Raw genomic sequence first — 27,332 nt, 5'->3', positions numbered from 1 at the left:
GGCTTCTCAAAGTGCTGGGATTACAGGCGTGAGCCACCGCGCCCAGCCAGTTCTACTTTCCTATTATGTAAGAATTATAGGCTGGGAACAGTGGCTCACGCCTGTAATTCCAGCTACTCGGGAGGCTGAGGCAGGAGGATCGCTTGAATTCAGAAGGCAGAGCTTTTTTTTTTTTTTTTTTAAACCAATTGCAGCTTTAGCCTCGCTTGGTTCTACCTTCCCTCCTTCCTTCCTTCCTTCCCTCCCTCCCTCCTGCTTTCTTTCTTTCTTTCTTTCTCTTCTTTTTGAGACGGAGTCTCACTCTGTCACCCAGGCTGGAGTGCAGTGGCGCAAACTCGGTTCACCGCAACCTCTGCCTCCCGAATTCAAGCGATTCTCTGCCTCAGTCTCCAGAGTAGCTGGGATTATGGGCGCCTACCGCCACACGCGGCAAATTTCTGTATTTTTAGTCGGGACAAGGTTTCGCCATGTTGGCCAGGTTGGTCTTGAACTCCTGACCTCAGGTGATCCGCCCGCCTTGGCCTCCCAAAGTGCTGGGATTACAGGCGTGAGCCACCACGCCCGGCCAGTTCTACTTTCTTATCATGTAAGAATTATAGGCCAGGCGAGCTGGCTCACGCCTGTAATTCCGGCTACTCGGGAGGCTGAGGCAGGAGAGTCGCTTGAATTCAGGAGGCAGAGCCTGCAGTGAACCGAGATCGCGCCACTGCACTCCAGCCTGGGCAACAGAGCGAGTCTCAAAAAAAAAAAAAAAAAAAAAAAAAAAAAGAATTATTAAATTACCCAATCATAGAATTACCCCCACCTCCTGACTGCATCTAATCCAGAGAGAAGCTCTGCTTCCTTAAACCCTGCCCAAACCCTGTAAATTCTTTCCAACACCCTCTTCCAAAGACGTCCCGGTGTTTCCCACGGCGTACTGCCCTACTTGCAAGACCATAAACTCCACTTTGTCCAGCTACAGGAGTGTTCTCGATGGTCTTTGGCTGGAGGGCACAGCCGCAGTGAGAGCTCCCTAAAGGGTCGCTGCTGTTGTTAGGTCTCAAGGGAAATTGCGTGGCGCACCCACAGCGTTCAATCAGATTTCATAAACAAGTATTCTGAGGCTCCCCGACAGCTGCCTCTTGCGTGGTTGTTTCTCCTCAGGAGATGTTATCTCTCCTGGGGGAAGACCGGGAAGATACTTTGGTTTCTGACCTCCCAAGCAGAAAACCAGCCGTCAAATTTCTTACGAAGTAAAAACCCTTAGGGAGGTGGGCGCCTCTAGCTCCAACTCAGAATTTCTCAAACACCATGACGCCCGGGGGTCATGTGGGAAACTAAAGCTCCAGCGGGTTCACATGACTCAGTGTCTAACCCACTACCCTAACCCAGGAGGAAGGGACCCCAATTCACTCTACAAGCAGCGCAAAAGAATGCTCCAAAAGGCTGAGGCAATATCAACAACCGAACGTTCTTCCGGCTGCAGCTCGTTCACACGCCGCGTACAGGTCGCTGGGCGGCTACAGCGCAAGCGCAACCCTCTTATAAGTGGACTACAAGTCCCGGCATGCCTGGCGACGCGGCGTCGCCTGGTAACTCGCGCCACACGAAGCGCGTTAGGTTGGCTCTTCTGCGCGCCTGCGCCTTGGCGAGCTCTGCGCAGGCGCATTTCCAACGCTTGGAGGAGAGGGCGGGGTGTCGTTTCCTTTCGCTGATGCAAGAGCCTAGTGCGGTGGTGGGAGAGGTATCAGCAGGGGCAGCGCTGCCGCCGGGGCCTGGGGCTGACCCGTCTGACTTCCCGTCCGTGCCGAGCCCACTCGAGCCGCAGCCATGTCTGGAGACGAGGTGAGGATCTGAGCCCGGCGTAAGGGCTAATGATTGAGGCGAGAAGCCTAACCCACTCCAGTGTGGGAGAACGGGACTGCGGCCTAGCAGCCGGCCGCCGCCATGTGGGGCAGCCGCGCCTAGGCGGCCCGGAGCGGCAGAGCCGGCGAGGACTCCGGAGCCGCAGGCTTGGCCGCAGCCCGCTTTCCTCAGGGCGGCAGCGCTGAGGCGGACCTCCTGCCGTGGTTGGCGTTTCCGGAATGGAGAGCACACGTTGAGTCGTCCTCCCGGAAGGGGCTCGAATGCCCGGTTAATAACCCCGAACGAGACTGGGGCTGGCGATCTCTGCATTCCTTTCTGCTGGGCACTGCCGCCCCAGCTCGCCTCACTGGGTGCCAGGGGTGCCGCGAGGAGCCTCTCTTGGCTTGGTATAACGCCCTCGTTAAAACTTTCTAGGCTATCTTGTCGGGGCCGGTATCCCGCCCTTGTTTGCCTTCCTAGCATTGTTTTTTAAAAAGACGAGGGGGTGATGGGGTTAGAACGAGAGAAAAAGATTCTGCAGCCTCAGGAAGTGACTGACCTTCCCGGAAAGTTTCCGGGCGAGCCCCTGAGCTTCCCTTAACAGAGGGCTACCAGCGACGTGAGCGGGAAGTGCGGGCTGTGAAACTGGCTGGATCTTTTTCTACCGTGGTACTTGGATCTCAGTGAATTTCCTCGAATCCCTTTCCCTCAGATTTATCCTAGTTGATATAACGTCTAACGACTTAAAATGAAGTTGATGTTAAGTATTCCCAGTAGGTATTGCTTAACATTGGGGGAGGCCCCGTAAGTTGTTGAGAATTTCCTCAGGCAATAGGAAGCCTTGATCACAAGGGCAAAGGAATGGTCGAGAAAGGCCAGTAAATGTGCTCACAGGAAGTAGAATAATCTCCAGTTTGATTAGAGTTAAGGGGTGAACACTTGCCAAGCAGGTAATGACTAGTTCTTGGAGGGCTGTGAAGACGAAGTTAAGGAATTTGGAATATATTCTGGACGGGATTCCAGTCTCTTACTTGGTTCTCACAACAGTCCTGTAAAATAGGTCTATTGTTGTGCCCATTTTAGAGATGAAAATTTTGAGTGTTACAGAGTTGTATAATGCCCATGATCAAATACTAAGTGGCTGAACCAGTAGAATTCCAGATTGACTAGGATCTTAATGGCTTAGAGAAACTGAAAGTTTGTATATGGTCCTTGGCGGTTATAGACATTGCTCTAGGCTGCTGTATTTCAAAAGTTCTGAGAGTGGCAGTGTTTCACACTTGTTTTGTTTCTACTCATTTTTCAAACTTCTCATAACCTTTGGCAAATACAGTACTTAACGTGTGCAAGATTCCATGGGGTGTTATTCTGTGTATGGGTCAACTAGATGACACACAAGGTAGAAATAGGACCATCAACGTAGTGACTTGGAGGGCTAGAGGGATCATTTTTAGCAGTGGGATTAGGCTTTGAAAGAAGTGGAATATGAATGCATTACTGCTGGATGAACAGAATTTTGTGAAGCAAAGATGGCAGAACCAGCATTTCAGCATAGGACTTTGGAAGCCAATAAAATATTAGTTTGGCCACTTAGGGGTGCCGGTCCAACTGTATTTTACAGGAAACCAGGGCCGAGGGAGATTAACTTGTCCAAGATCATGCAGAAAGTTAGTAGGACAAGAACCCTGGTCTTTGGCTTCCATTCTGCCAGGTAGAAGTTAGGAGTAGAGAGGGGTATGAAGAATAGGGTATAGGGCCTGGTTCCTGTAGTGCTGTTGACTAGGTAAGTATTTTTAGGCCATTCCTTTAACATCTGGCTACTGTACAGACTTGTGAGGATCAGATAAAACTCTGTACTTCAAAATGATTTATAAACTGCCAAGGACTTTCCCAGAGTGGAAGTAATCCTGCCTGGTGGTCAGGCTAGACAATTAAAGAGGCTGCTATTAAAAAGTAGTTTTCTGTTTTATTCATATTTCTGTTTTTGTTTTTTTTTTTTTGAGATGGAATTTCGCACTGTCGCTGGACTGGAGTGCAGTGGCGTGATCTCGGCTCACCGCAACCGCCTCCTGGGTTCAAGCAATTCTCCTGCCTCAGCCTCTCCCGAGTAGCTGGGATTACAGGCGCCTGCCACCATGCCCAGCTAATTTTTTTTTTTTTTTTGTATTTTTAGTAGAGACGGGGTCTCACTATGTTGGTCTTGAACTCCTGACCTTCTGATTCGCCTGCCTCAGCCTCCTGAAGTGCTGGGATTACAGGCGTGAACCACCATGCCCAGCCTTCTGTTTTTGGTTTTTTTTTTTTCTTGATGTATAATTGAAATAAACTGCACACATTTATTTTTAAACCTGGTAATGAAGCCAGAAACTTGCCAAAACATAACGATTTTCAACCTAGTAGAACTATGATTTTTTTTGTTTGTTTTTGTTGTTTTGTTTTTTTAGAGACAGGGTCTCGCTCTTGTTTCCCAGGCTGGAGTGCGGTGGCACAATCATAGTTCACGGTGGCCTCTGTCACCTGGGCTCAGGGGATCCTCCTGCCTCAGCCTCGCAAGTAGCTGGGACTACACCTGCATGCTCTTGCACCCGCTAATTTTTTAATTTTTGTAGAAATGAGGTCTTGCTTTGTTGCCCAAGCTTGTCTTGAACTCCTGGCCTCAAACAGTCTTCCTGCCTCAGCCTCCCAACATGGAACCATGATCTTTAAAAAGCAGAATCCTAGAAATATGGCTGCTACCTGGTAAGGGAAAAGAAAAATCCCCTACTCAATAGGCATTCAGTAATTTTCAGACTATTTGTTAAAAGCAGCATCAATATTTAATACTTGCCTGCTTGCTACTAGGTCCCATTCACAAGGAGTCAGAACATTGGGTTTTCATAAAATATGGTAAGGTGTTTTTGCAAAAAGAAGCTTTAAATTAAAAAAAAAAGTATTTGATTCAAAATGGGATGTGTGTTGTGTGAAGTTTATGAAACACAAAAGAATACAAAGAAAAACAGCAGAATCTAAGCCAGGCATGGTGGCATTCACATGTAATCTCAGCTACTCAGGAGGCTGAGGCCAGGAGTTCGAGGCTGCAGTGCGCTATAATTACAATTGAGAGTAGTCACTACATTTCAGCCTGGGCAACATAGTGAGACTCCCGTCCCTAAAAAAAAAAAAAAAATCCCACAATCCTATCACACAGAGATGGCAACACTTAGCATTTGTTCTGGTCACCTTTGGAAGGAACTTTTAGATCAATGTCTTGCTTCTCTGTGGGTTCTTTTGTGACTCACACCTGCTTCTGGGTATAGTATGACTATAAAGTTGATTTCTTGGGTAAGGTATGATCTATGAGAGGAAGCTTCTAATTTGATGAGCATCAGGGTAATTTTAGCTGGTATACCTTTTCTTTGCTCTCTCCAATCAAACGTGAGAAGTTGAAAATAGAAAATTTATGCTTTTGAAGGCTTTGTTGTGAACCTAATATATAACTCAAGTGATCTGTGGTTTTCCATATGTGCACTGTCAACAGCTATTTGCTTTTCAAATCCAAACTAGTTTCATAAAAGAAAACCAATTTGGAGTGTAGTCAGCTTATAATTTGGAAGCTAGACATGAAAGTCTTAAAAAGCCATGATTTTAGTCAAGACTAACATGGCCTCATTTTTGGGGAGGTCTGCTTTGGTTGCTGCTTTGGGATCCCTGGTCCTTATTTGTAAACTGTACTTTGCAGGATGGTATGAATAAAATAAGGCAATGAGTATGTATGTTAAGTATCCAGACAGTAATTGAGAGAGATGTTAATTATTTCAGTTTATGATTCCTGGATGTTTATTATCCTTTACAAGGCTACAACCAAACTGTTTAGCTGTAGACAATAAGGTTTTTCAGGGGATAAGAAGGCACTTGTGAGGCTGTCTTCTGGTGATATCAGGATCCTTGCCATCTTCAGTCTGTCTTGATGAATAATGGTTAAAAGGCAATTAATATTCTAGGGAACTTGATGCTTGAAAAAATGCAATAAATGGATGGTAATCCCTTCCAGAACCAAATTTATAGTGTCTAGAGTTTTGTCTGTCCTTTTGCCAAGTCTCCCTATTTCTAGAATGAAGATGAAATGTAGCTACTTCCCTGTATTATTGCAGTACTCCTTGCAGTGGGGGACTCTTTCGTCTTTGCTCTTCTATCTTGGTAGGGACACTTCTTTAAGTTGGCCAGATAATGTTCTTCAGACTGACTGCATTTCAGATTTAATTATTTATACAGTTGGATCCTTGTTAAGGGAGAAAAGACTAACTTTGAAAATGCTATGCAAATACCATACTTCTCTACTGGGCAAGGACAGTAACTGTATTACCTTATTACAGACTGTAGCTTGGTTTCAGTCTAGTTTCATTAATGATCTTGGGACATAAATAAGTTTATGTTATAATCAATTTTGGGAAGCTTTTGAGAGTTTTATATGTTTGGGAAATTAGAGCACCTGAGTTGATGAAATTTCAGTGATAGGAATCAAGAGAAAACCATGCTTTATGAATGGTAAAGTATTATATAAATTACAATTGCTAATATTTATCGAGTACTTAACGTACCAGGCACTATGGCAAGTGTTTTACATTTACATACTTCTTTAACCCTCCCAGTAACCTTGTGTGGTTTGTTGTCATTCTGCTACTTGTCTCCATTTGAATAACACAGGTACAAGCCAGAGTCAGAATTTAAATCTAGTCAGATGGGCTCCAGACTTGTGCTTTTAAACACTTTACTATTAACGCTGTCCACAGCAGATCACTGGGCAAAATGCTGAATTTAAGCATGGTATTAATAGAATATGGAGAGAGATTGGTAAGGGGTTCAGGAAAAAAATACTTGGGATTTGAATCAGGTTCTATTTGACTTCAAAGACCCTGCACTTTCTTTTTTTTTTTCGAGACCGCGTCTTGCTGTATCACCCAGGCTGGAGGGCAGTGGCACGATCTCGGCTCACTGCAAGCTCCACTGCCCTTGTTCACACCATTCTCCTGCCTCAGCCTCCCGAGTAGCTAGGACTACAGGCACCCGCCACCTTCTGCTAATTTTTTGTATTTTTAGTAGAGACGGGGTTTTACCATGTTAGCCAGGATGGTCTTGATCTCCTGACCTCATGATCCGCCCGCCTCAGCCTCCCAAAGTACTGGGATTACAGGCGTGAGCCACCGCACCCAGCCTCCTGCGCTTTCTACTCTATCAGGTGTCTGCCCTGTATGTTGTTTAAACTATTATGTCTAGATAACTTTTCTTTCTTCAAGTGATCAATGCAAGCAGATAGTCTACAAATTATAAATTAGTTTTTCACCTACTCTATAGTGGACATTTAGATAAGAATAAGAGAATTTTGGGGCAAGGCATGGTCCTCACACCTGTAATCCTAACACTGGGAGGCTGAAGCTGGTGGATCATTTGAGCCCAGGAGTTCAAGACCAGCTTGGGGAGCATGGTGAAACCCCATCAATACTAAAAATACAAAAAATAGCTGGGTGTGGTGGTGCACTCCTGTAATTCCAGCTACTCAGGAAATTGAGGTGGGAGGGTGGTGTGAGTCTGGGAGGTCAAGGTTGGATTCAGCTGAGATCATGCCACTGCACTCCAACCTGGGCAGCAGAGCCAGACCCTGTTTCATTTAAAAAAAAAAAAAAGAACCTTTAATGTTAAACAAAAAGCAGAGTGAAATGTTGTATAGAGGTTTCTGTTACTCAGAGATTTGCTATATGAAGAGTTGCTGATGGATTTCCTTGAAGATTTGTAGTTAAAAAAAATTTTGTTTTTTTAATCAGGTCAAAAGTCTCTCAAGTCTCTGTGTAACAGCCCCAAGTTACCAGCCTTGAATAAAACATTGATACCCCTGGCCAGGTGCAGTGGCTTACACCTGTAATTCCATTGCTTTGTGTGGCCAAGGTGGGAGGATTGTTTGTGCCTGGCAGTTTGTGACCACCTGGGACAACAGAGGGAGACCCCGTCTCTACAAAATAAAAAAATTAGCTGGGCATGGTAGCACATGCTTGTGGTCCCAGCTACTTGGGGAGCTAAGATGGTAGGATCACTTGAGTCCAGGAGGTTGAGGTTGCAGTGAGCTGTGATCATGCCACTGCACTCCATCCTGGGCAACAGTGAGACCCTGTTTCAAAGAAAAAACAATACAAAAAAATTTACACCCCGCTTAGGTATTGTTTTCCTATATCTGTAAAGTGAGGGGCATAGCATAGGTTGTTGCCAAAGTCCCTTCCCTAAATTCCATGATTCATTCAAATGTCCAAATTTGCTTAGGAAACTGAAAGTGAAGTATCTGTGATACTTTACAAATTGAAAGATGTGTACATGTTTCAGTTCACCTGATGTTTAATAGTAACAAGAAGGTTGGGTGGACAATTTATTTTATTTTTTGGTAAACTCCCCTTTGGTGTTTTAATGTATCACATACTCTTTTAAGAGTATGCCTTTTGAGGATAAAGCATATTTGGAATGTGAGCATCATTAAAAACAATCATTTGGTCCCTTTTTGTTTTTTGTCTTTTAAACAGATGATTTTTGATCCTACTATGAGCAAGAAGAAAAAGAAGAAGAAGAAGCCTTTTATGTTAGATGAGGAAGGGGATACCCAAACAGAGGAAACCCAGCCTTCAGAAACAAAAGAAGTGGAGCCAGAGCCAACTGAGGACAAGGATTTGGAAGCTGATGAAGAGGACACTAGGAAAAAAGGTGCGTGGTTGATGTGAGAGAGTTACTGTTGTCATAGAAGCCCTGGTTCTATGAGCGTTTTGGCTTTTGTATATGCAGCGACCTCTCAGCCTGACAAGGCTGTTCCAGTGAAGTCAAGGCCATCAGTAGTCTGTATGCAGTGGACCTTTTTAGATTTCTGATAGGCTTGTTGCAGGGATGTTTCCATTTAATTCACAAGTTGCAAAGATGAAACCTTGCTGTTCCAGAGCTGGTTTTCCAGTTGAACCCATCAGGTCTCTTCTCTGACTTTTTAATGGTAGTTGTATTTGAGTGTGGGCAGAAAGAAATGGTACTAAGATAGGCAGTTTTGTGTCTTAGCAAGTCTGAAAATGTATATGAGAGATTAAAATTATAGCCTAAAGTATTTGGGGTTAGACACCAGCTTTAGTTACTTACCCCTGTGCTGTAACATAGACATAATTTGACTATTAGAGAGAAATGATTCTATAAACATTGTATGTGTCTGTTGAATATAACACTGTGCCAGGATAGAGACAACTGACATTCACTGAGCATCTGCCCTGTGCTAAGTGTCTTCTACATGTTTAAAACAAACTTGGAAAGTAACTCATTCCTGTTGTAATAAGATAAAATGGATTTGTAAATAGTTTCTTGAAAAACTTTGTAGCAGAAGGATCCTAAAATATTTCTAGTTTATAACATGGCAGGTCAAATGGAAAACTTGTTGAACAGAACCTATTATTACTCATTAATGGTAGGTAAAATTTCACTGATAACTTGTATTTACTGCACAGCCGTATTTTAATGAATGTGAAATAATTTGTTAGGCCTTTTGATGATTAGTTGATTCAATAAAATGTTGAGCTAGACAGTAGAATTTAGGTGAACAAGGCATATACTCTTAGTATTGAGTAGGGAGATAGATAAGCAAGCTGGTAATAAGTACCTCAGTTGGAGTAAGCAGAAGATACTATCCAGTCACTCTGGGGATACCTAACCCAGTTGTGGGGAAAGATGGATAAGCTTAGAGAAGGCTTTGGTGGAAGTAATTTAACCAAGATCCTGTGAGATGGAGGTAAGAGGGCCCACGGGAAGGTTTGTTGGTGAGAGACCTCACGTATATTGCAGTAGGAACTGAAAGTAGTTCAGTAGGGTTAGAACCAGGGATTGAAGTGAGGAAGTGAGGAAGGCAAGAAGCAGAAGTGGAAGATTTAAAGTTGGAGGTTGGAAATTGTGTTAGAGCTCTGACTTTGTCTTGGGAACAATGAAGAGTGATATGGTCAGATTACTAAATAAATATTCTCAACATGGTCCCCTAACCAGATTTTTCCTATAGATCTTTGAGATGACCTACTATTTTGTTTTTCAGAACCATAACTTTTGTGGCCGGGCGCGGTGGCTCACGCCTGTAATCCCAGCACTTTGGGAGGCTGAGGCAGGCGGATCATGAAGTCAGGAGAGCGAGACCATCCTGGCTAACGTGGTGAAACCCTGTCTCTACTTAAAAAAATACAAAAAATTTGCTGGGCGTGGTGGCACATGCATGTAGTCCTAGCTACTCAGGAGGCTGAGGCAGGAGAACCACTTGAACCCAGGAGGCAGAGGTTGCAGTGAGCTGAGATTGCGCCACTGCCCTCCAGCCTTGGCGACAGAGCAAGACTCCATCTCAAAAAAAAAAAAAAGAACCATAAGTTTTGTGATTGTGGAGGGACTAATTAATACTCAGTCAATCTTTTCTGGTGACTTGATTAATTGCTGAACTATGTTTGTGTAACTCATAATTTGATGCTTTGCCTTTTAGTTGTTAATAATTATGCCTTGGTCTTTTTAGATGCTTCTGATGATCTAGATGACTTGAACTTCTTTAATCAAAAGAAAAAGAAGAAAAAAACTAAAAAGATATTTGATATTGATGAAGCTGAAGAAGGTGTAAAGGTAGTATTGCTTTCTTGTTGAAGGTAAAATTTGACCTCTTGCAAGGTTGCTAATGGCTGATGTTTCCCTCTCTTTGACTCATCTCTTACTAGCTTTGCTTTTGTTATTAGCACTTAATTGCCACTGGTAGCGTCATTTTCTTGGGAGTGTGTCTGACTAGGTATCTTAAAGGGATTGTGGTTCAAGGAATTTAAATTTAGGTCTTACATATTGTATTGTGTGCCATTAAGATGATCACAAATGTCCCTTGTCCTATACTGAGATTTTTGGCTGTGGAGAACTATTTCTATGAGTGAGAAATCCTTCTGAGCAAATATTCCTTTGGTTTCTTAAACTTTTGGTAACATATTGAATATACACAAATTCATATGTGTACCTCTAAGCAGCAAAGAATGAACCACAGTGGTGGTTGGTAGCTGATGACAATGTGGCCTGTAGGCAAACCAGAGCACTCAGGCTAGTTTTATGGAGTTCTCTGATCTTGTGGATACTTGAGACCCTGTGAGTCTTATTACTGAATTGATTTCTAATACAAATATCTCAAAATTCTTTTGGACAGGGAGTAACAGGTGGGCAGGAAGGTGAATAGGAGGGAGGGTAGGTGGATGGATGAAAGGGGAAGGAGCTGAAGATCTGTTTTCCTCCCTAGAGTTACCATTTTAAAGACCCTGCCTAGGAATCACTTTAGCAGAATCCACATGTCTATTTATAAAACCCAAGATAATAGCAGTACACACACTCACTCACATAGAGGGAGCGCGCAGACACACAACAGCAAACATACACCAAATATCTTGTGCCCTCTACTCAAAATTTTCTTTGATAAGTAGTTTATTTGCTCAAACTCAAGTGAATAAAGTACATCCCACATGTAGCAGGAAATGTATACAGTAATTCATTGGGTTTTAGAAATAATGTCATAATTTTATGACAGTTAATTCAGTAAATAAGTATGAGTGATTACAGCAAGTCAAGCATTTGAAGTATTGTGTGGTAATTGCTAGAGTACTGAAATGAGTAAGATATTTTTCCTGTTTGCAGAGATATTTTGGTTCAAGGATAATTTAGAATCCTTGAGAACAAGCTGGTTTTATCTGGATTCATCTTGTTCTCTCCCTGTTTGGGGATTCTCTTTTCCTTCTACTATAGGGAAATTGAGAAAAATGCTCAGATTATAATCAGAAATGGGATTTAAATATCCTGGGTAACAGGGCGACATGTAGAGATGTGCTACAGAAAGTTTTGGTTAACAAGGCTTTGTTGGTTGATTCCTCCAGTAGCTTTTATTGGAAGATTAGTTCTAAATAAGTGCTTGAATACTATTTTTGAAGGCATAACATAAGAGGATGTTAGAGGTATCCTGGTCATCAGGCAAGGCACGGACATTCACTTGAAGGGTTTTTGAGGTCTTGGGCTACTCTCTCACCTGAATTTTCAGACCATCCGAGGGCTTTTGAAAAGCCTTGAAAAATGCTTTTTGCAGACTGGACGTGCTGTCTCATGCCTGTAATCCCAGCACTTTGGGAGGCCGAGGTGGGCAGATCACCTGAGGTCAGGAGTTCAAGACCAATCTGGCCAACATGGTGAAACCCCATCTCTACTAAAAATACAAAAATTAGCTGGGTGTGGTGGTGCACACCTGTAGTCCCAGCTACTTAGGAGGCTGTGGCAGGAGAATCGCTTGAACCCAGCAGGTAGAGGTTGCAGTAAGCTGAGATAGCGCCACTGCACTCCAGCCTGGGCAACAGAGCGAGACTCTGTCTCAAAAAAAAAAAAAAAGAAAAATACTTTTTGCTGTTCTCCACCTTCTGCTGTGTCTTGGTGTCAGTATGGAAGTAGATCTTACTGGGATAAAATAATAATAATATAGCACTAGAAGTTGGCTAGTGTATGCTAACTTATATTCAGCATTTCTAAGTTCTTATTTATTGACTTAGAGACTAGGTGAGTATCTGGTATCCTGTTTGTATGGTATGTAGCTAATACCATGGGCAGATTTATTTATTTACTTATTTATTTGAGACAAAGTCTCACTCTGTCGCCCAGGCTGGAGTGCAGTGGCGTGATCTCGGTTCACTGCAACCTCCGTCTCCTGGGCTCAAGCGTCCCTCAGCTTCCTGAATAGCTGGGTTTACAGGCACCCGCTACCACGCTGGGCTATTTTTGTATTTTTGGTAGAGAGGGGGTTTCACCATGTTGGCCAGGCTGGTCTCAAACTCTTGACCTTAGGTGATCCGCCTGCCTTGGCCTCCCAAAGTGCTGGGATAACAGGTGTGAGCCACTGCGCCTGGCTGGCAGATTGGTCTTGATAGCCACATGTGGCACTAAGACTACACAACTGGATTTGGGATCCCGAATCTGAGCTTTATTTACTCCCAGCTATTCCAACTTTTCTGCTGGTAAGATTTCTGAAATGACTGTAGCCATTGTCTCAGGTCAGGATGTAGGCACACACAAAATAGATATTAATTAATGAGTAAGGTTGACAGCACAATTCAGGATAGGGAGCTGGATAAGCTGGTAGAAGGAAGGAGAAATCAGAAAGCTGGAAACTGAGACTGGCCTTTTCTGCTCTTCTGGGATGTTTATGACTCATTTCTAGGTTTTAATATACCCTGTTTACATCCATGCCTCTGGCAACTAATCTTGGGGTCAAGCTTTACTTTGTTTCCATTCCATTCCATCACTTGATCCTAATTCCCCATGGCTTCTGCCTTTCCCTCTTTGATAAAGTCATCTATTGGAGTGATGCCCAAAGACCACGCCACAGACTGGTGCCAGGCTGACTGTCATATAATAAAAAAATAAATATTTGTTCTTTACGTTCTTGGCTCACAACTGCTAAAATCCTCGGAATCTCCAAAGTGATAACAGGGTCTTTGGTATGCTAATGAGATTTCTGAAATGACTGTAGCCATTGTCCCAGTTCAGGATGTAGGCACACACAAAATAGATACTAATTAATGAGTAAGGGATCCCTTATCTGGGGATCCCTAGATAGCTTTAGGATGGGGGCTGGTCACCAGAAGGACAAAGCTATGATTTTAGAGGGTTGGAACTTTCAGTGGTCCCCCTGCCACCTCCAGAGAGGGAAGGTGTGGAGATTGAGCTCAGTCACCAGTGGTTAATAATGTAATCAGTTGGCCAGGCGCAGTGGCTCACACCTATAATCCCAGCACTTTGGGAGGCCCAGGCCGGTGGATCACCTGAGGTCAGGAGTTTGAGACCAGCCTGGCCAATATGGTAAAACCCCGTTTCTACTAAAAATACAAAAATTAGCTAGGTGTGGTGGCGTGCGCCTCTAGTCCCAGCTACTCAGGAGGCTGAGGTAGAAGAACCACTTGAACCCGAGATGCGGAGGTTGCAGTGAGCCGAGATCACGCCACTGCACTCCAGCCTGAGTGATACTCAGTCTCAAAATAATAATAATAAGAAGTAAATAATGTAATCAGTTGGTCATACCTTTGTAATGAAACCCCTAGACATGGGTTCGGAGAGCTAACATGCTGGTGAGCACAGCAAGGTGCTAGGAGGGTGGTGTCCCTGGTGTGGCAGCTCCACGCCTGCCCTCCTTGCCACCCCTCAGCTCCCACCCCCATAACTTGTCCTATGCATTGCTTATGTTTGGCTGTTTGTGAGTTGTATCCTTTATAATAAATTGGCAGTAGTAAGTACTTTCCTGAGTTCTGTGAGTCGTTTTGGCAAATTATTGACTCTTGGTGGCGAATGTGGGAACTTCCGAGTTTATAGCCATGTTGGACAGAAGCAGGCAGCATGGGAACCCAATACGTGGTGACTGGCATCTGAAGTGAAGGCAGTCTTGAGGAACTGAGCCCTTAAACCTGTGAAATCTGATGATAACTCTGGATAGTGTGTGTCTGAAATAAACTGGAGGACACCTAACTGGCATTGGAGGGTTGGTGTGGAAAAACACATATTTGGTGTCACCCGGAAAAATCTTTCCCAATGACTATATCAAAATCACTTAGAAACTTCTTTAAAGTACTCCTGAACCCTGTTCCTGCTGAAGATCATCAATCCGATTTAAACTTTTAAATTTTCTCAAGTGATTCTTTTTTTTTTTTTTTTTCTTTGAGACAGAGTTTCCCTCTTGTTGCCCAGGCTGGAGTGCGGTGGCACGATCTCAACTCACTGCAACCTCTGCTTCCTGGGTTCAAGCGATTCCTCTCAAGTAGCTGGGATTACAGGTGCCTGCCACCACACCCAGCTAATTTTTGTATCTTTAGTAGATATGGGGTTTTACCATGTTGGCCAGGCTGGTCTTGAACTCCTGACCTCAGGGATCCACCTGCCTCGACGTCCCAAAGTGCTGGGATTACAGGTGTGAGCCAAGACGCCTGGCCTCTGCCGTGATTCTGACAGTAGCCTGGTTTGGAAACAAGGACAATAATTATAAGATCCTAAGGCTGAAGAATAAAGAGATGAATGAGGGGGAAAGATCCCACAAGTGTCTTGAAGAATTCATAGTTCAAATGGCAGAGTCTCTGTGAGCCAGTTTGGTCCATTTCTGACAGGCGTTTCTTATCTGTAACTTCAATTTTGAATATGTGATTTTTTTCCCTGCCAAAATAATGTCAGCCCACGTCATTTTTAAAAAAGAACAGGCTGGGTGTGGTGGCTCATGCCTGTAATCCCAGCATTTTGGGAGGCCAGGGCGGGAGGATCTCTTGAGGCCAGGAGTTTGAGACTAGCCTGAGCAACAAAGCAAGACCTCCTCATCTCAACAGAAAATGTAATAAAATAAATAAAAAAGAATAGTCCCAGTATCAAATGTTCAGACTCATCTCACTTTCTTAGGATCTTAAGATTGAAAGTGATGTTCAAGAACCAACTGAACCAGAGGATGACCTTGACATTATGCTTGGCAATAAAAAGAAGAAAAAGAAGAATGTTAAGTTCCCAGATGAGGATGAAATACTAGAGAAAGATGAAGGTAATGCAGAGGACTCAGCAGCACATTTAGAGGTTACTCAAGCCTTTGGCCCTGGTCTCCTTGATGGGGGTGGAGGGTGCTTTTAAAATTTTTTTCTTGTCCCTTATTTCTACTGACTGATAATGGAAGCTGAAAGGAAACAGTGTTTGGCTTGATAATGGCAGTTAAAGAATTTGTTAACTGTGATAACATTAAAAACATACTGATTCAGGCTTGGGAAAATTACTATAACCGGATTTTTTTTTTTTTTTGAGACGGAGTCTCACTCTTGTCGCCCAGGCTGAAGTGCAATGACACGATCTTGGCTCACCACAACCTCCGCCTACCGGGTTCAAGCGATTCTCCCGTCTCAGCCTCCCGAGTAGCTGGGATTACAGGCATTCGCCACCACTCTCAGCTAATTTTGTATTTTTAGTAGAGATGGGGGTTTCTCCATGTTGGTCAGGCAAGTCTCGAACTCCCAACCTCAGGTGATCCGTCCGCCTCGGCCTCCCAAAGTGCTGGGATTACAGGCGTGAGCCACAGCGCCTGGCCCCGATTTTTTAATTAAAAAAATTTTTTTAAACTCGTGTTTACAGTTTTATTAGTTTCTAAATGCTATAGGGGCTTTAGAGAACTTTTGTCAGTAGATGAGTTTTATGGATGTTGATGTTTCTTAAGTGCTCAAAACAGTTGGACTCTTTTTCCTCTAATTATTCCAATGCATTATTTTATCTTTGATTTGTTAAATTAAGAAACATTTCGGTATGTTATCAACTCCTAATTAGAGAGGTCTCTATTAAGGGCCTTTTTTGAAAGTCATAACATCCCTGTTTCTAAGGAAAAGGGTTGTGAGCTTTGGTTTCTTTATGCTTAAGGCTGTTGTGAATGCAGCTGTGGAAGGGAAGACAGATGTCTTTGAAACTCTTCATTTCTCTAGACCCACCCCACTTTTGTATTGTAGTAGGGCCTACCCCTCATTCTTAAAATCTTTTTTATCTGTAGCTCTAGAAGATGAAGACAACAAAAAAGATGATGGTATCTCATTCAGTAATCAGACAGGCCCTGCTTGGGCAGGCTCAGAAAGAGACTACACATACGAGGAGGTAAGACAAAATCTGTTGTGAAAAGGGGCTAAGCTATTCACTAGTGCTCAAAGAAGAGCAAGATAAATCTTATTGGAACGGCCGTTGAAGTAATGACTGATGGTGGAACAGATGCAGAGAGGTCACACAGCCAGTGCACAGCAATTCCTGGTGTGCACCCGTGGGGCAGCCTGCCCAGAGTGCAGCAGTCAATGTAGTACTACTCACTGTCCCCACCTGAATTTGTGGACTGCTGAGGGCATGCAGCCCTCTAGGAATTAGGAGGGCAGTGGTGAATTAGCTAATTTAGGGCCAGGGTAGTCTGGAGTTTGCTAGTTTGGGCTTTCCTGAATCTTACTTTTCCATGTATCATGTACTTTGCCATAGAAACAACAGAATGAGTGGTTGTTCATTCATTTCACTTTGGACAAGGAGTTGCTGAGCATAATGAACCAAATGCTGGTTGGGGATGAACCTCTGCCCTCAAGGAGCTCCCAGACTTGTAGTAATGCATGTGTATATTTAATCAGAAGTGAAGTATTTGCTGTTAAGCAACATGACTCAAAGGGGAACTTTATACCCCTGCAGTTACTAAGCGTATTCATGAATACCACTTTATTTTTATAGCTGCTGAATCGAGTGTTCAACATCATGAGGGAAAAGAATCCAGATATGGTTGCTGGGGAGAAAAGGAAATTTGTCATGAAACCTCCACAAGTCGTCCGAGTAGGAACCAAGAAAACTTCTTTTGTCAACTTCACAGATATCTGTAAACTGTAAGTTGGTTAATGGAGTACCTTCATCCCAAATACCAGATTCTCATTGCAGTTTTAAGAATGTTAAATGTCCTTATTGTCGACTTTATTATAGATGGAAAGAACACACAGGTGTAGGGGTTGAGGGAGTTCACCGTTCAAGCCTGTCATTTTCTTCAATTCATAAGTCTCAGGGCTGTTTTATTTTATTAAAGATACGGTCTTGCTTTGTCGCCCAGGCTGGAATGCAGTGGAGTGGTCATGGCTCACTGCAGCCTCAATCTCCTGGGCTTCAGCAGTTCTCCTGCTTCAGCCTCCTAAGTAGCTGAGACTACAGGTGCACAACACCATGCCCGACCAATTTAAAAAAAAATTTTTTTTTTTTTTGTAGAAACGTGGGTCTTGCTGTGTTGCCCAGGAGGGCTTGTTTTATTAGTGCATTCAGAGGTGAGAGAAATCAACTCATGCTGACCCACTGAGGATGGATCCTAACTAGATGTAGTGAAGAGTGAGGAGGCTCAATGTAGTTCTCAGGAGCCTTGGGAACCCAGGGAGTGGAAAGGCTCATCAGTTGCTCTAGGATAGGCCTGCCAAGCAAGCAGTGAGCTCAGGGAAAGTGCCTGAATTTGGGTGCCTCTTCCTTGGATGATCATTGCCAGGACACAATTGATGAGATTGTATCTTTCTTAATTACCATCACATTCTATGCCAGAGTCAGCCCTGGGTTACTGTCTGGGAATGGCTTTTCTCTGAGCTCCTCAGCTGCATGTTTTCTGGCAGTTTCCTTAGGACCACTGAGTTTATCCACTCTGTTCTTTAATTTCCTAAGTGCTACATGCTTGTTGTAGAAAATATGGTAAACACAAAAGAGATAATATTCACTCAAAATTTTACTACCCAGAGATAACCACTTGTTTTCATTACTTACATATATTTAAATAGTTTAGATTTTTTTGGCTAATGACAATAGTAGTATATACTCATTGTAGAAAAATTAGAAGATAAAGACATGCTAAAGAAAATGGAAAATCATCTGCAAAGTCCACCATTAAGAGGTAGATAACTGCTGGGTGCAGTAGCTCACGCCTGTAATCCCACCACTTTGGGAGGCCGAGGTGGGCGGATCACAAGGTCAGGAGTTCGAGACCAGGCTGGCCAACATAGTGAAACCCCGGCTCTACTAAAAAATACAAAAAATAAGCCAGGCGTGGTGGCACGTGCCTGTAATCCCGCTACTTGGGAGGCTGAGGCAGGAGAATCACTTGAACCTGGGAGGCAGAGGTTGCAGTGAGCTGAGATTGTGCCATTGCACTACAGCCTGGGCAATAGTGTGAGACTCTGTGTCAAAAAAAAAAAAAGAGGTAGCTAACTTATCATAGTTTAATATTTTTCTGTTTAGCCAGTTTTATGTACATATTTTAAAAATAAATTGCTATCATACTGGTTTTTAACCTATTTTCTCAATATATTGTGAAAGTTTTACTCATGTCATTAGTCTGAGTAAGTGTTTTAAATAGCTACACAACATATTTTAACAGTTCCATAAGTTGGACGTGGCTGCTCCCAGGTTTTTATTATCAGAGGCAAAACTTCACCGAACATCTTTATACATGTATCTTTCCAGTAGCTCAGAATAGAATCTTAAGGCAAGATGAAATTGCTGAGTTAAAGGGAATGGATATTTTTATGGCAAACATTAGCACATTGCTTTCTAGCAAGGTCGTGCCAGTTCATACTCCCGCTAGCAATGTAGGAGCTTACCTATTTTATTATATTTTTACCAGTTCTCACCTATTGCATTTTGGGGAAAAAAGCTTAAAAATTGTTGCAGTTAGCACCTGCTTGTTGGAACAAGTTCAAACAGTGCCACAGTATAGATTTAAAAAATGAAATGAAAATATTGAATGGCATTGCTCTATATTTGTGTTTTTTATTTTATATGTGTATGTACATTTTTTTTTTTTTTGTATATTGAGATATTTCTAAAAGTAGAATACACCCTTGAATGGATTTATTTAACCACTCCTCTAGTTGGTGAATATTTAAGATGTTTCCATTTTTCTGTTGTGCTACCATGGAACCCTTCTAGACATACACTTTCTTTTAATGAAAATTTTACACAGGAAATATATATGGATTAACATATATATTTATTAGCCTGTTTGATAACATCCAAGTATCCATCACCTAGGTTTGGTATATGTTGAACTTTTGACACATTTGCTTCAGATTTTTTTACTTCTTTAAAAAGAAGGTTTTATGCTATTTTATGATAGTCTCAAAAACAAAAGAAAAAGGTGGTTTTATAGTTATAATTAAGGCCACCTTTGTATCTTTTCCTGGCCCCTTTTTCCTTCCCAGAGGAAGTTGTTATTCTCTGAAGTCGGTGTTGATGTTTTCCATCCTTGTTTCTAGATGCTTACGCACATGTATGTAGTCATAAAATGTAATATGGTCTTATGGGCATTGAAGTGTAAACAAGTGCTATCTGGCTCAGTTCACATCTGTAATCCTGGCACTTTGGGAAGCTGAGACAGGAGGATCATTTGAGACCATGAGTTCCATACCAGTCTGGGCAACATAGTGAGACCCCATCTCTACACAAAAACTAAAGAATTAGACAGGCATGGTGGCACACACCTGTAGTCCTAGCTACTTGGGAGGCTGAGATGGGAGGATGGCTTGAGCTCAGGAGTTTGAGGTTACAGTGAGCTATGAACATCACTGCACTCCAGCCTGGGCAATAAAACAAGACCCTGTCTCTTAACAATAAAAAAAGTGGTGTCATATACTGTATCTTTATTTCAAAGTTTAAATAAATGATGCAGTGAAGTTCACCTAATAGCTAAATAATCACAGATCAAAACAATGAACAGATTTTTTAGAAGTTTGGTGAGATTTCCATGAGAGATAAGGTTTATATATTTTGATTTTCTTTTTAGATTACATCGTCAGCCCAAACATCTCCTTGCATTTTTGTTGGCTGAACTGGGTACAAGGTAAGAAACTATATACATTTACATACAGTACTGCTGGACATTTCATAAGAACCTTTCTTGAAAAGGATATGTAACACACTTAGAGAAAATGTTCACCTGATTATTAGAGAAACTTTTAGGCCAGTGGAGGAGTGAAATCACTTCATTTCTGTGGGAGAGCTTGGCTGCTTAGGAATAGGGCACAGAGTTGACATCTGAACAGGCCTGCTGGTGTACCAACCAGAGGACCACAGAACTGCCATGTTTAGACTTTCCTGTTACTAACTGAAACTCTTGAGTCTTTTTATGGAGCAAATATTAGATTTTTAGAGGAACTGGTTTTCTTAAAGTCAGACTTTTTTTTCCTAAATTGATAACAGGCTATTGAAGAAATACAGCTAGTAAGTTGATGAGTGGCACTGGAGAAACCATTGAAACCGGGATCTGTGATGAAATAGGTACTTACCTGTCTTCAGGGCTCACCTTTTGAAGGCACTGAGCAAGTCATTCCCATTCAGGAAGGCCAAGATCTCATGGACCCCATGCCAATGAGTTTGACTACTATCTGGAAGCCTAATGTCCCTTTAAAAATAAGTAATGTAGAGTAGGTCATGATAATGATGACTAATGCATATTGAGCACCTCTTTTGTGCCAAGTGCTTTTTTGGGTGCCATCTCAATTAATCTTCACAATAGTTCTATGAAGTAGAAAGTAATATTCCTATCTTCATGTTCGGAAACAGGTTCAGTAAAGTGAAGTTGTAGTTGGTCACATAGCTAGTTAGTGGCACAGTCAAGATAGATACAATCAGGTCTATCTGTCCCTGCAGCTTGATCACGTAACAGGCTTGACACCTGTGCGTCACTGGCAGTACAGAGATAATTAAGGTGTTCTCTTCCTACTCTCTTTAAACTGTTGGGATTTGCTACACTTGGTGTGGGGTTAAGGGGTAATTTACTTGACCGTGGTGGATATGTAGGCTCTGTTGTAGAAGAATTGTGGGTTTTGTTGTTTTGTTTTGTTTTTTGAGATGGAGTCTCGCTCTGTCGCCCAGGCTGGAGTGCAGTGGCGCAATCTCGGCTCACTGCAAGCCTGCTTCCCGGGTTCATGCCATTCTCCTGCCTCAGCCTCCTGAGTAGCTGGGACTACAGGCGCCCGTCACCACGCCCAGCTAATTTTTTGTATTTTTAGTAGAGACGAGGTTTCACCGTATTAGCCAGGATGGTCTCGATTTCCTGACCTTGTGATCCGCCTGCCTTGGTCTCCCAAAGTGCTGGGATTACAGGCGTGAGCCACCGCACCCAGCATGTTTTAAATATAAATTTGTTACCATCGTTATTTGTAACTTGCACAAACTAATGAGGGAGCAAAAGCTAGCATTGTTTTTTCTACTGTTAGAATAATCTAGAGGTTTTGTTAGAGGTGGGATAAACTATTATAACAAGTTGTGGCCAGTAAACTTATGGTCAATGGGTTAAATGGGTTTTCGAGAAAATTCCATTTATTTTGACAGTGAATGAAAAAGAATTCCTACATCAAGCATTGCAATCACTGTAGCCTGGAGATTAAGGGTTACAATCTGTGGAGGAGGAAATTTAACCCTGCTTGACTGAATTTTGTTGTTTCACTCTATGATTTATAATTTTGAATGAATGATAATATCTAGCCTAGAGCTTTGCTGTCTCAAAAGTGCCTGTCAACAGTTTCCTATCAGTTTATCATTAAGTACCATTGACAGTTTGTGGCTTGTGATTCAACTATCCTTTTTTTTTCTTGAAACAGCTTTATTGAGATAACAGCTTACAAATTTAAAGTATATAATCCAGGAGAGTCCCACTCGGACGTCCGTCTCTCTCGCAAGAGAGAGCTATTCTTTCTCTTTCTTTTGCCTATTAAACCTCCACCCTTGGACCCCCCCACCAAAAAATATATATATATATAAATAAAATATACAATCCAATGGGGTTTTTTTTTTTTTTTTGAGATGGAGTTGTGCTCTGTCGCCCAGGCTGGAGTGCAGTGGCGTGGATCTTGGCTCACTGCAACCTCTGCCTCCCAGGTTCAAGCAATTCTCCTGTCTCAGCCTCCCCAGTAGCTGGGACTATAGGCGCCCACCACCACGCCTGGCTAATTTTTTTGTATTTGTAGTAGAGACGGGGGTTCCACCATATTGGTCAGGCTGGTCTCGAACACCTGACCTCAGGTGATCAACTCGCCTCAGCCTCCCAAAGTGCTGGGATTACAGGCGTGAGCCACCACACCTGGCCCCATTGGTTTTTAATATGATCACATATTAAACTTAATATGTATAACTGCTACCACAATCAATTTTAGTATATTTTTATCAACTATACTTTTAACCATGCCTGAATCAAAATATTTGGTGCTTAGAATTTTAAAAAACAAACGTAGCCCCTTTCCTGTTTTTATATTTCTAGGTCTCTCCTTTGCCTTGCTTTGTATATGGTATGATGCAGTAAAAGATTTTTTCCTTTGTTGGATGGACTGTCACACACAATGAAGGAATCAGTTTGTTTTAGACTTAAAATCAATTATAAATCTGATTGTTATCACTGGAGATTTAATTGGATTTGATGTTAGTATGGGTACATCATTAGATGCAAACTATTTAATTAAAAATAAATTTTGAGGCTGGGTGTGGTGGCCTACACCTGTAATCCCAGCAGTGTGGGAGGCCATAGTGGGAGGATCACTTGAGTCCAGTAGTTTGAGACCAGCCTGGGCAACATAGGGAGACCCCTCCATCTCTACCAAAAAAAAAAAATTAGGGCACAGTGGGGAGTGCCTGTAGTCCTAGCTACTTGCTAGGCTTAGGTGGGAGGATTGCTTGAGCCTGGGAGATTGAAGGTGCAGTGAGCCATGATCATGCCACTGCACTCCAGTCTGGGCGACAGAGTGTGAGACCCTGTCTCATAAATAAATAAATTTTGGGAAACCAAGTAGTATAGCACCAGTCCTAGAGTTTATCCTATGCTACTGAATATATTTTAAGTTCATTAAGTTTAAAGGTGCTGGAATTTGGTTCCTTTAGGAAAAAACAATAATAATGGAGATATTTTTGTTTTCTTTCATAGTGGTTCTATAGATGGTAATAACCAACTTGTAATCAAAGGAAGATTCCAACAGAAACAGATAGAAAATGTCTTGAGAAGATATATCAGTAAGTGTATAATTAATTTCATTAGATCACCCTGAAATGTTCTCATCAGGCTGCAGTGTTAGAGGAAGAGCCATTTGATTGCAGTGAGCTGGGAAAAGCTGGCCTTAAAAAGATCAGAGACAAAATGATAGTGAAAGGGAGGTGGCTCTTGCCTACTAACTAGGGGTATAGATAGAAAAGGATTTGGATTTTTAAAGAAAGCCCAGCTGATTGAAGCTGCTGGTTGATTGTAGGGCTAAAGGCCAAGTCAGAGAAACTTGCCTGTGATTCAGGCCTGGCCTTGGCCCCCTTTTGTTCCTAGTTATTTAAAATTGGCATGTCTGTTAACATGTTTGAGTGGCTCTCCTCTAGACAGAAACGAGAATAAGCAAGCTGGCAGGCTTCCTTGCATCCTGGGGCATTGAGTATCAGCCCATGTTTAGTGCCGGAAGCGCCACAGCAGACAGCTTGTGTTTTCTTACCCCTCGAATAGCTGCGCTTCCCTGGTCTGGGTGCCCAGCTAAATTCTCAGCCTGGGCTTGTGGAGTTCTTTGTAGATGTATTTAAGAAGGCAGAAACTTCTCTACCTCACTGCAGCCACCAGGTAATTCTGTGTGTTGCTTTATTTGCAGAGGAATATGTCACTTGTCACACATGCCGATCACCGGACACAATCCTGCAGAAGGACACGCGACTCTATTTCCTACAGTGCGAAACTTGTCATTCTAGATGTTCTGTTGCCAGTATCAAAACCGGCTTCCAGGCTGTCACGGGCAAGCGAGCACAGCTCCGTGCCAAAGCTAACTAATTTGCTAATCACTGATTTTGCAAAGCTTGTTGTGGAGATGTGGCTGGACAGGTTTGCCATCAGAGTGGATATACCGTTGTATTAAAAACAAGATAAAAAAGCTGCCAAGATTTTTGGCGAGTGGTTGGTCTGAAGTCCTTGCAAGACGCTGATGCTCAAGCTGTTGACATACTCATTGCCTACTTTAACACCTGTCAGAGAAACGTGATATGGGGTAAGGAGGTGCTTTTTTAAAATCGTTCATAGACTTCTGTAAAATGCAAGATAAATTAAAGTTATTATAACAGTGATTCTTTCAATTTGGTTTGTCCTTCAGTTTTCTTTTCTATAAATGTGCTTGGTGAAATCAGCAAGAAACCAACCATATAAAACAGTGTGTGCCGGGCTCTGACTGAGAAACTGAACAATGGCAGGCGCTTCATCTGGGCAGCCATTTTTCTTCTCTGCTCCTCTTGAGATACATAGTTAAAGTAGACACGGCCTCCCACGCGAGTGTGGTGGGACCTTGAGACTTAGGAGGATTGCCTGTTTTCAGTGTCCAGGGAATGACTGCATAGATTTGAATTCTTTTCCGTACGTGGGGATGGTTGCTACTACCTCACCGCCAAGTCCTCCCCCAGCTGTTACCACATGAGGGAATACAAGGTGCTAGGTACCCTCCTTCCTCGTTGGCCACTAAGAGGTCTTAGAAACATAGCCTGTAAATGTGTCTTGTAACTGGCACACTAAAAAAGATCCTAGTTGAGCATCTCTCTCGGTGAGGAAGCGATGTGTGTGCGATTCAGGAAACTCCTCCAAGAGGAGGAGGAGTCCAAACAGGGATGCCAGAGGAAGCTTTCTGTTCTCCTAGCCAACTTGTGTTCTGGGTTTGAAAAAGACCCACCACAAATGCTTTTTCTATTTTCTGATTTAAAAGTCGCTTTTGAATATGACCATGAGAAACCAAGAAATGCTGCTTGTGTGGTGCTCTGCTTCCTGAGGATTTGGCTGGAAGGGGATTCTCCGCTGGCACATGGGAGAAGGCCATCTTCTGTGTCTGTGCTGTGATCTGCCTTGTTCTCACTTGCTGAGGATAAGGGCATACACGCTGCTCCTCGCTTTCTTGTTGCCCGACTTCGTACTAAGCAGCTCAGGAGCAGTCACTCAGACCCAAATGTCTTGACTGTGTTGTTTTTAATCACTGTGACCCTTAAAGTACAGGCCAAGTGTTGTCAAACACCTTGGCTAAAACAGTGGAGGGTGATGGGTAAAGCAATAGAGGGCCCTCAACCCACACACTGGGTGAAACTGCCACCAACTGCCACGATGAACCCAACTGCTGTTTATGCCCCCATTTTCCTTTTTTTGTATCTACACCCACACGATTCCCAATGTTGGATATTTCTACATGAATAAAGCAAGGATCAGTGCCTCTTATGTAATTAACGCTCCATTGCTTTTGTGTATGTATGTGTGTTTGGTTTATTTCTTTACTTAGTGGGACCCTTTAGGAGAAGGAATGATACTCTTCAGTTTGGTGACAGGTTGACAAATAGACTGGTGATTTCAACCCGTTTTTAACTTCATTCTTGAAGCAGATTCTCAGGACTGATGCAGCCCCTGTAAGAGTCCAATTGAGATAACTGACTAAATTGGATTGAAAACCCATGAAAAATAATGGGTTGCCCTATGTTACTCAGACACAGTAGCATCAACCTCTTCTGTCTCTACTGTCTCTCACCAAACACAGCTCAGCTGAAGGAACCTTGCAATGTGGTGACAAAGCAAAGGCAATCAAGAGCCACTTTCTAGTTTTGGAAGGGAACCAGACCATCATTTCCAAAGTGTCTTAGGAAACAACGTTGAGGACTGTTCCTAATTATGAAAAGGAAAAGGAGGAGGGGTTCCATGGTAAAGAAAAGTCAGAGTAGGCTGGGCGTGGTGGGGAGGCCGAGGTGGGCGGATCACAAGGTCAGCAGTTCACGACCAGCCTGGCCAACATGGTGAAACCCTGTCTCTACTAAAAAAAAAAAAAAAAAAAAAAATTAGCTGGGCATGGTGGCTGGCGCCTATAATCTCAGCTACTTAGGAGGCTGAGGCGGGAGAATTGCTTGAACCCAGGAGGCGGAGGTTGCAGTGAGGCGAGACCCTGCCACTGCACTCCAGCCTGGGCAACAGAACAAGTCTGTCTCAAAGAAAAAAAAAGTCAAGAGTAAGTAAGTGGGTTTCATAACTGCCTGACAAGTCTTTAATATGGTGATGTGCATTTTCTTTTGTTTTTTGAGATGGAGTCTCACTCTGTCACCCAGGCTGGAGTGCAGTGGCAAGATCTCGGGTCACTGCAACCTCCGCCTCCTGGGTTCAAGTGATTCTCCTGCCTCAGCCTCCCGAATAGCCAAGATTACAGGCACTCGCCACCTTACCGCTAATTTTTTGTGTTTTTTAATGGAGACGGGGTTTCACCATGTTGGCTGGGCTGGTCTCAAACTCCTGACCTCAAGCAATCTGCCCGCCTTGGCTTCTCAAAGTGCTGGGATTACAGGCGTGAGCCACCGTGCCTGGCCAGTGCTGTGCATTTTCATCAGCATATAGAAAACATGCAGTTGCAGCTCTACTTTTTAGAAAACCTTGATTCCATGCCCCTCACTCCCACCTACAGGAAAGTTTGAAAAGCTTTTCCTGAGGTGTCTACCTGGCTCACTCCCACACTTCCTTGGGTCCCTGCCCACTATAAAGATGGTTTCTCCAGCACACCATAATGTTAAGTGTTGAGAGCAGACACTTTTGTTCACTCATGTATCCCCAATACTGAGAGCAGGCAATGCCTAGAAAGTTGTAGGTGATACGTATTTGAATGTGTTTCTTTAAAGGGAGTATAAAATATGCAGAATTTTGCACACCTCTCCCCCCACCTGACAAACACAGGATAGGTTCTGCAGAAAAAGTGCTGGGCCAGACACTCTGGAAGAAGTGCTGCTGTGGTATGTGAGGTCCCAGCTCTGCACCTGGGCTCCCCCTTCCGGATCTTTGCCCTGACAATACTGAGGCTTCACAATTGAACAGAACGTTAAATTTTGCAATGTGTTCTTAGAAGCTGGGCTTTGTAGCAGGTGAGGTGGTCTTTTTTAATTGGGAAGATGAGATTATAATTTAAAATGTTAAATTCCCA

At 43.0% G+C, this 27,332-nt stretch overlaps 1 protein-coding gene across 2 annotated transcripts; it reads left to right on the top strand.

Annotated features, from left to right (window-relative positions):
* Positions 1-1,568: 1,568 nt before the first annotated feature.
* Positions 1,569-24,474, top strand: EIF2S2 (eukaryotic translation initiation factor 2 subunit beta). 2 transcript variants are annotated; one of them, XM_008957195.4, is made up of 9 exons: positions 1,569-1,827; positions 8,370-8,547; positions 10,361-10,464; positions 15,283-15,418; positions 16,403-16,503; positions 17,110-17,258; positions 20,180-20,236; positions 23,312-23,397; positions 24,009-24,474. In XM_008957195.4, exons 1-9 carry the CDS (start codon positions 1,813-1,815, stop codon positions 24,182-24,184), a joined length of 1,002 nt encoding a protein of 333 aa, XP_008955443.3. In that variant the 5' UTR covers positions 1,569-1,812; the 3' UTR covers positions 24,185-24,474. The 2 variants fall into 2 exon arrangements, with proteins under 2 accessions (XP_008955443.3, XP_034802832.1); XM_034946941.2 differs by lacking the exon at positions 20,180-20,236 and having other exon boundaries at positions 1,601-1,827.
* Positions 24,475-27,332: the final 2,858 nt, after the last annotated feature.

This window comes from Pan paniscus, chromosome 21 (genome assembly GCF_029289425.2).
Source record: "Pan paniscus chromosome 21, NHGRI_mPanPan1-v2.0_pri, whole genome shotgun sequence".
In the NCBI taxonomy this organism is placed as follows: domain Eukaryota; kingdom Metazoa; phylum Chordata; class Mammalia; order Primates; family Hominidae; genus Pan; species Pan paniscus.
The sequence above is the reverse complement of the archived record's forward strand: the minus strand, read 5'-3'. Positions and strand labels throughout refer to the sequence as shown.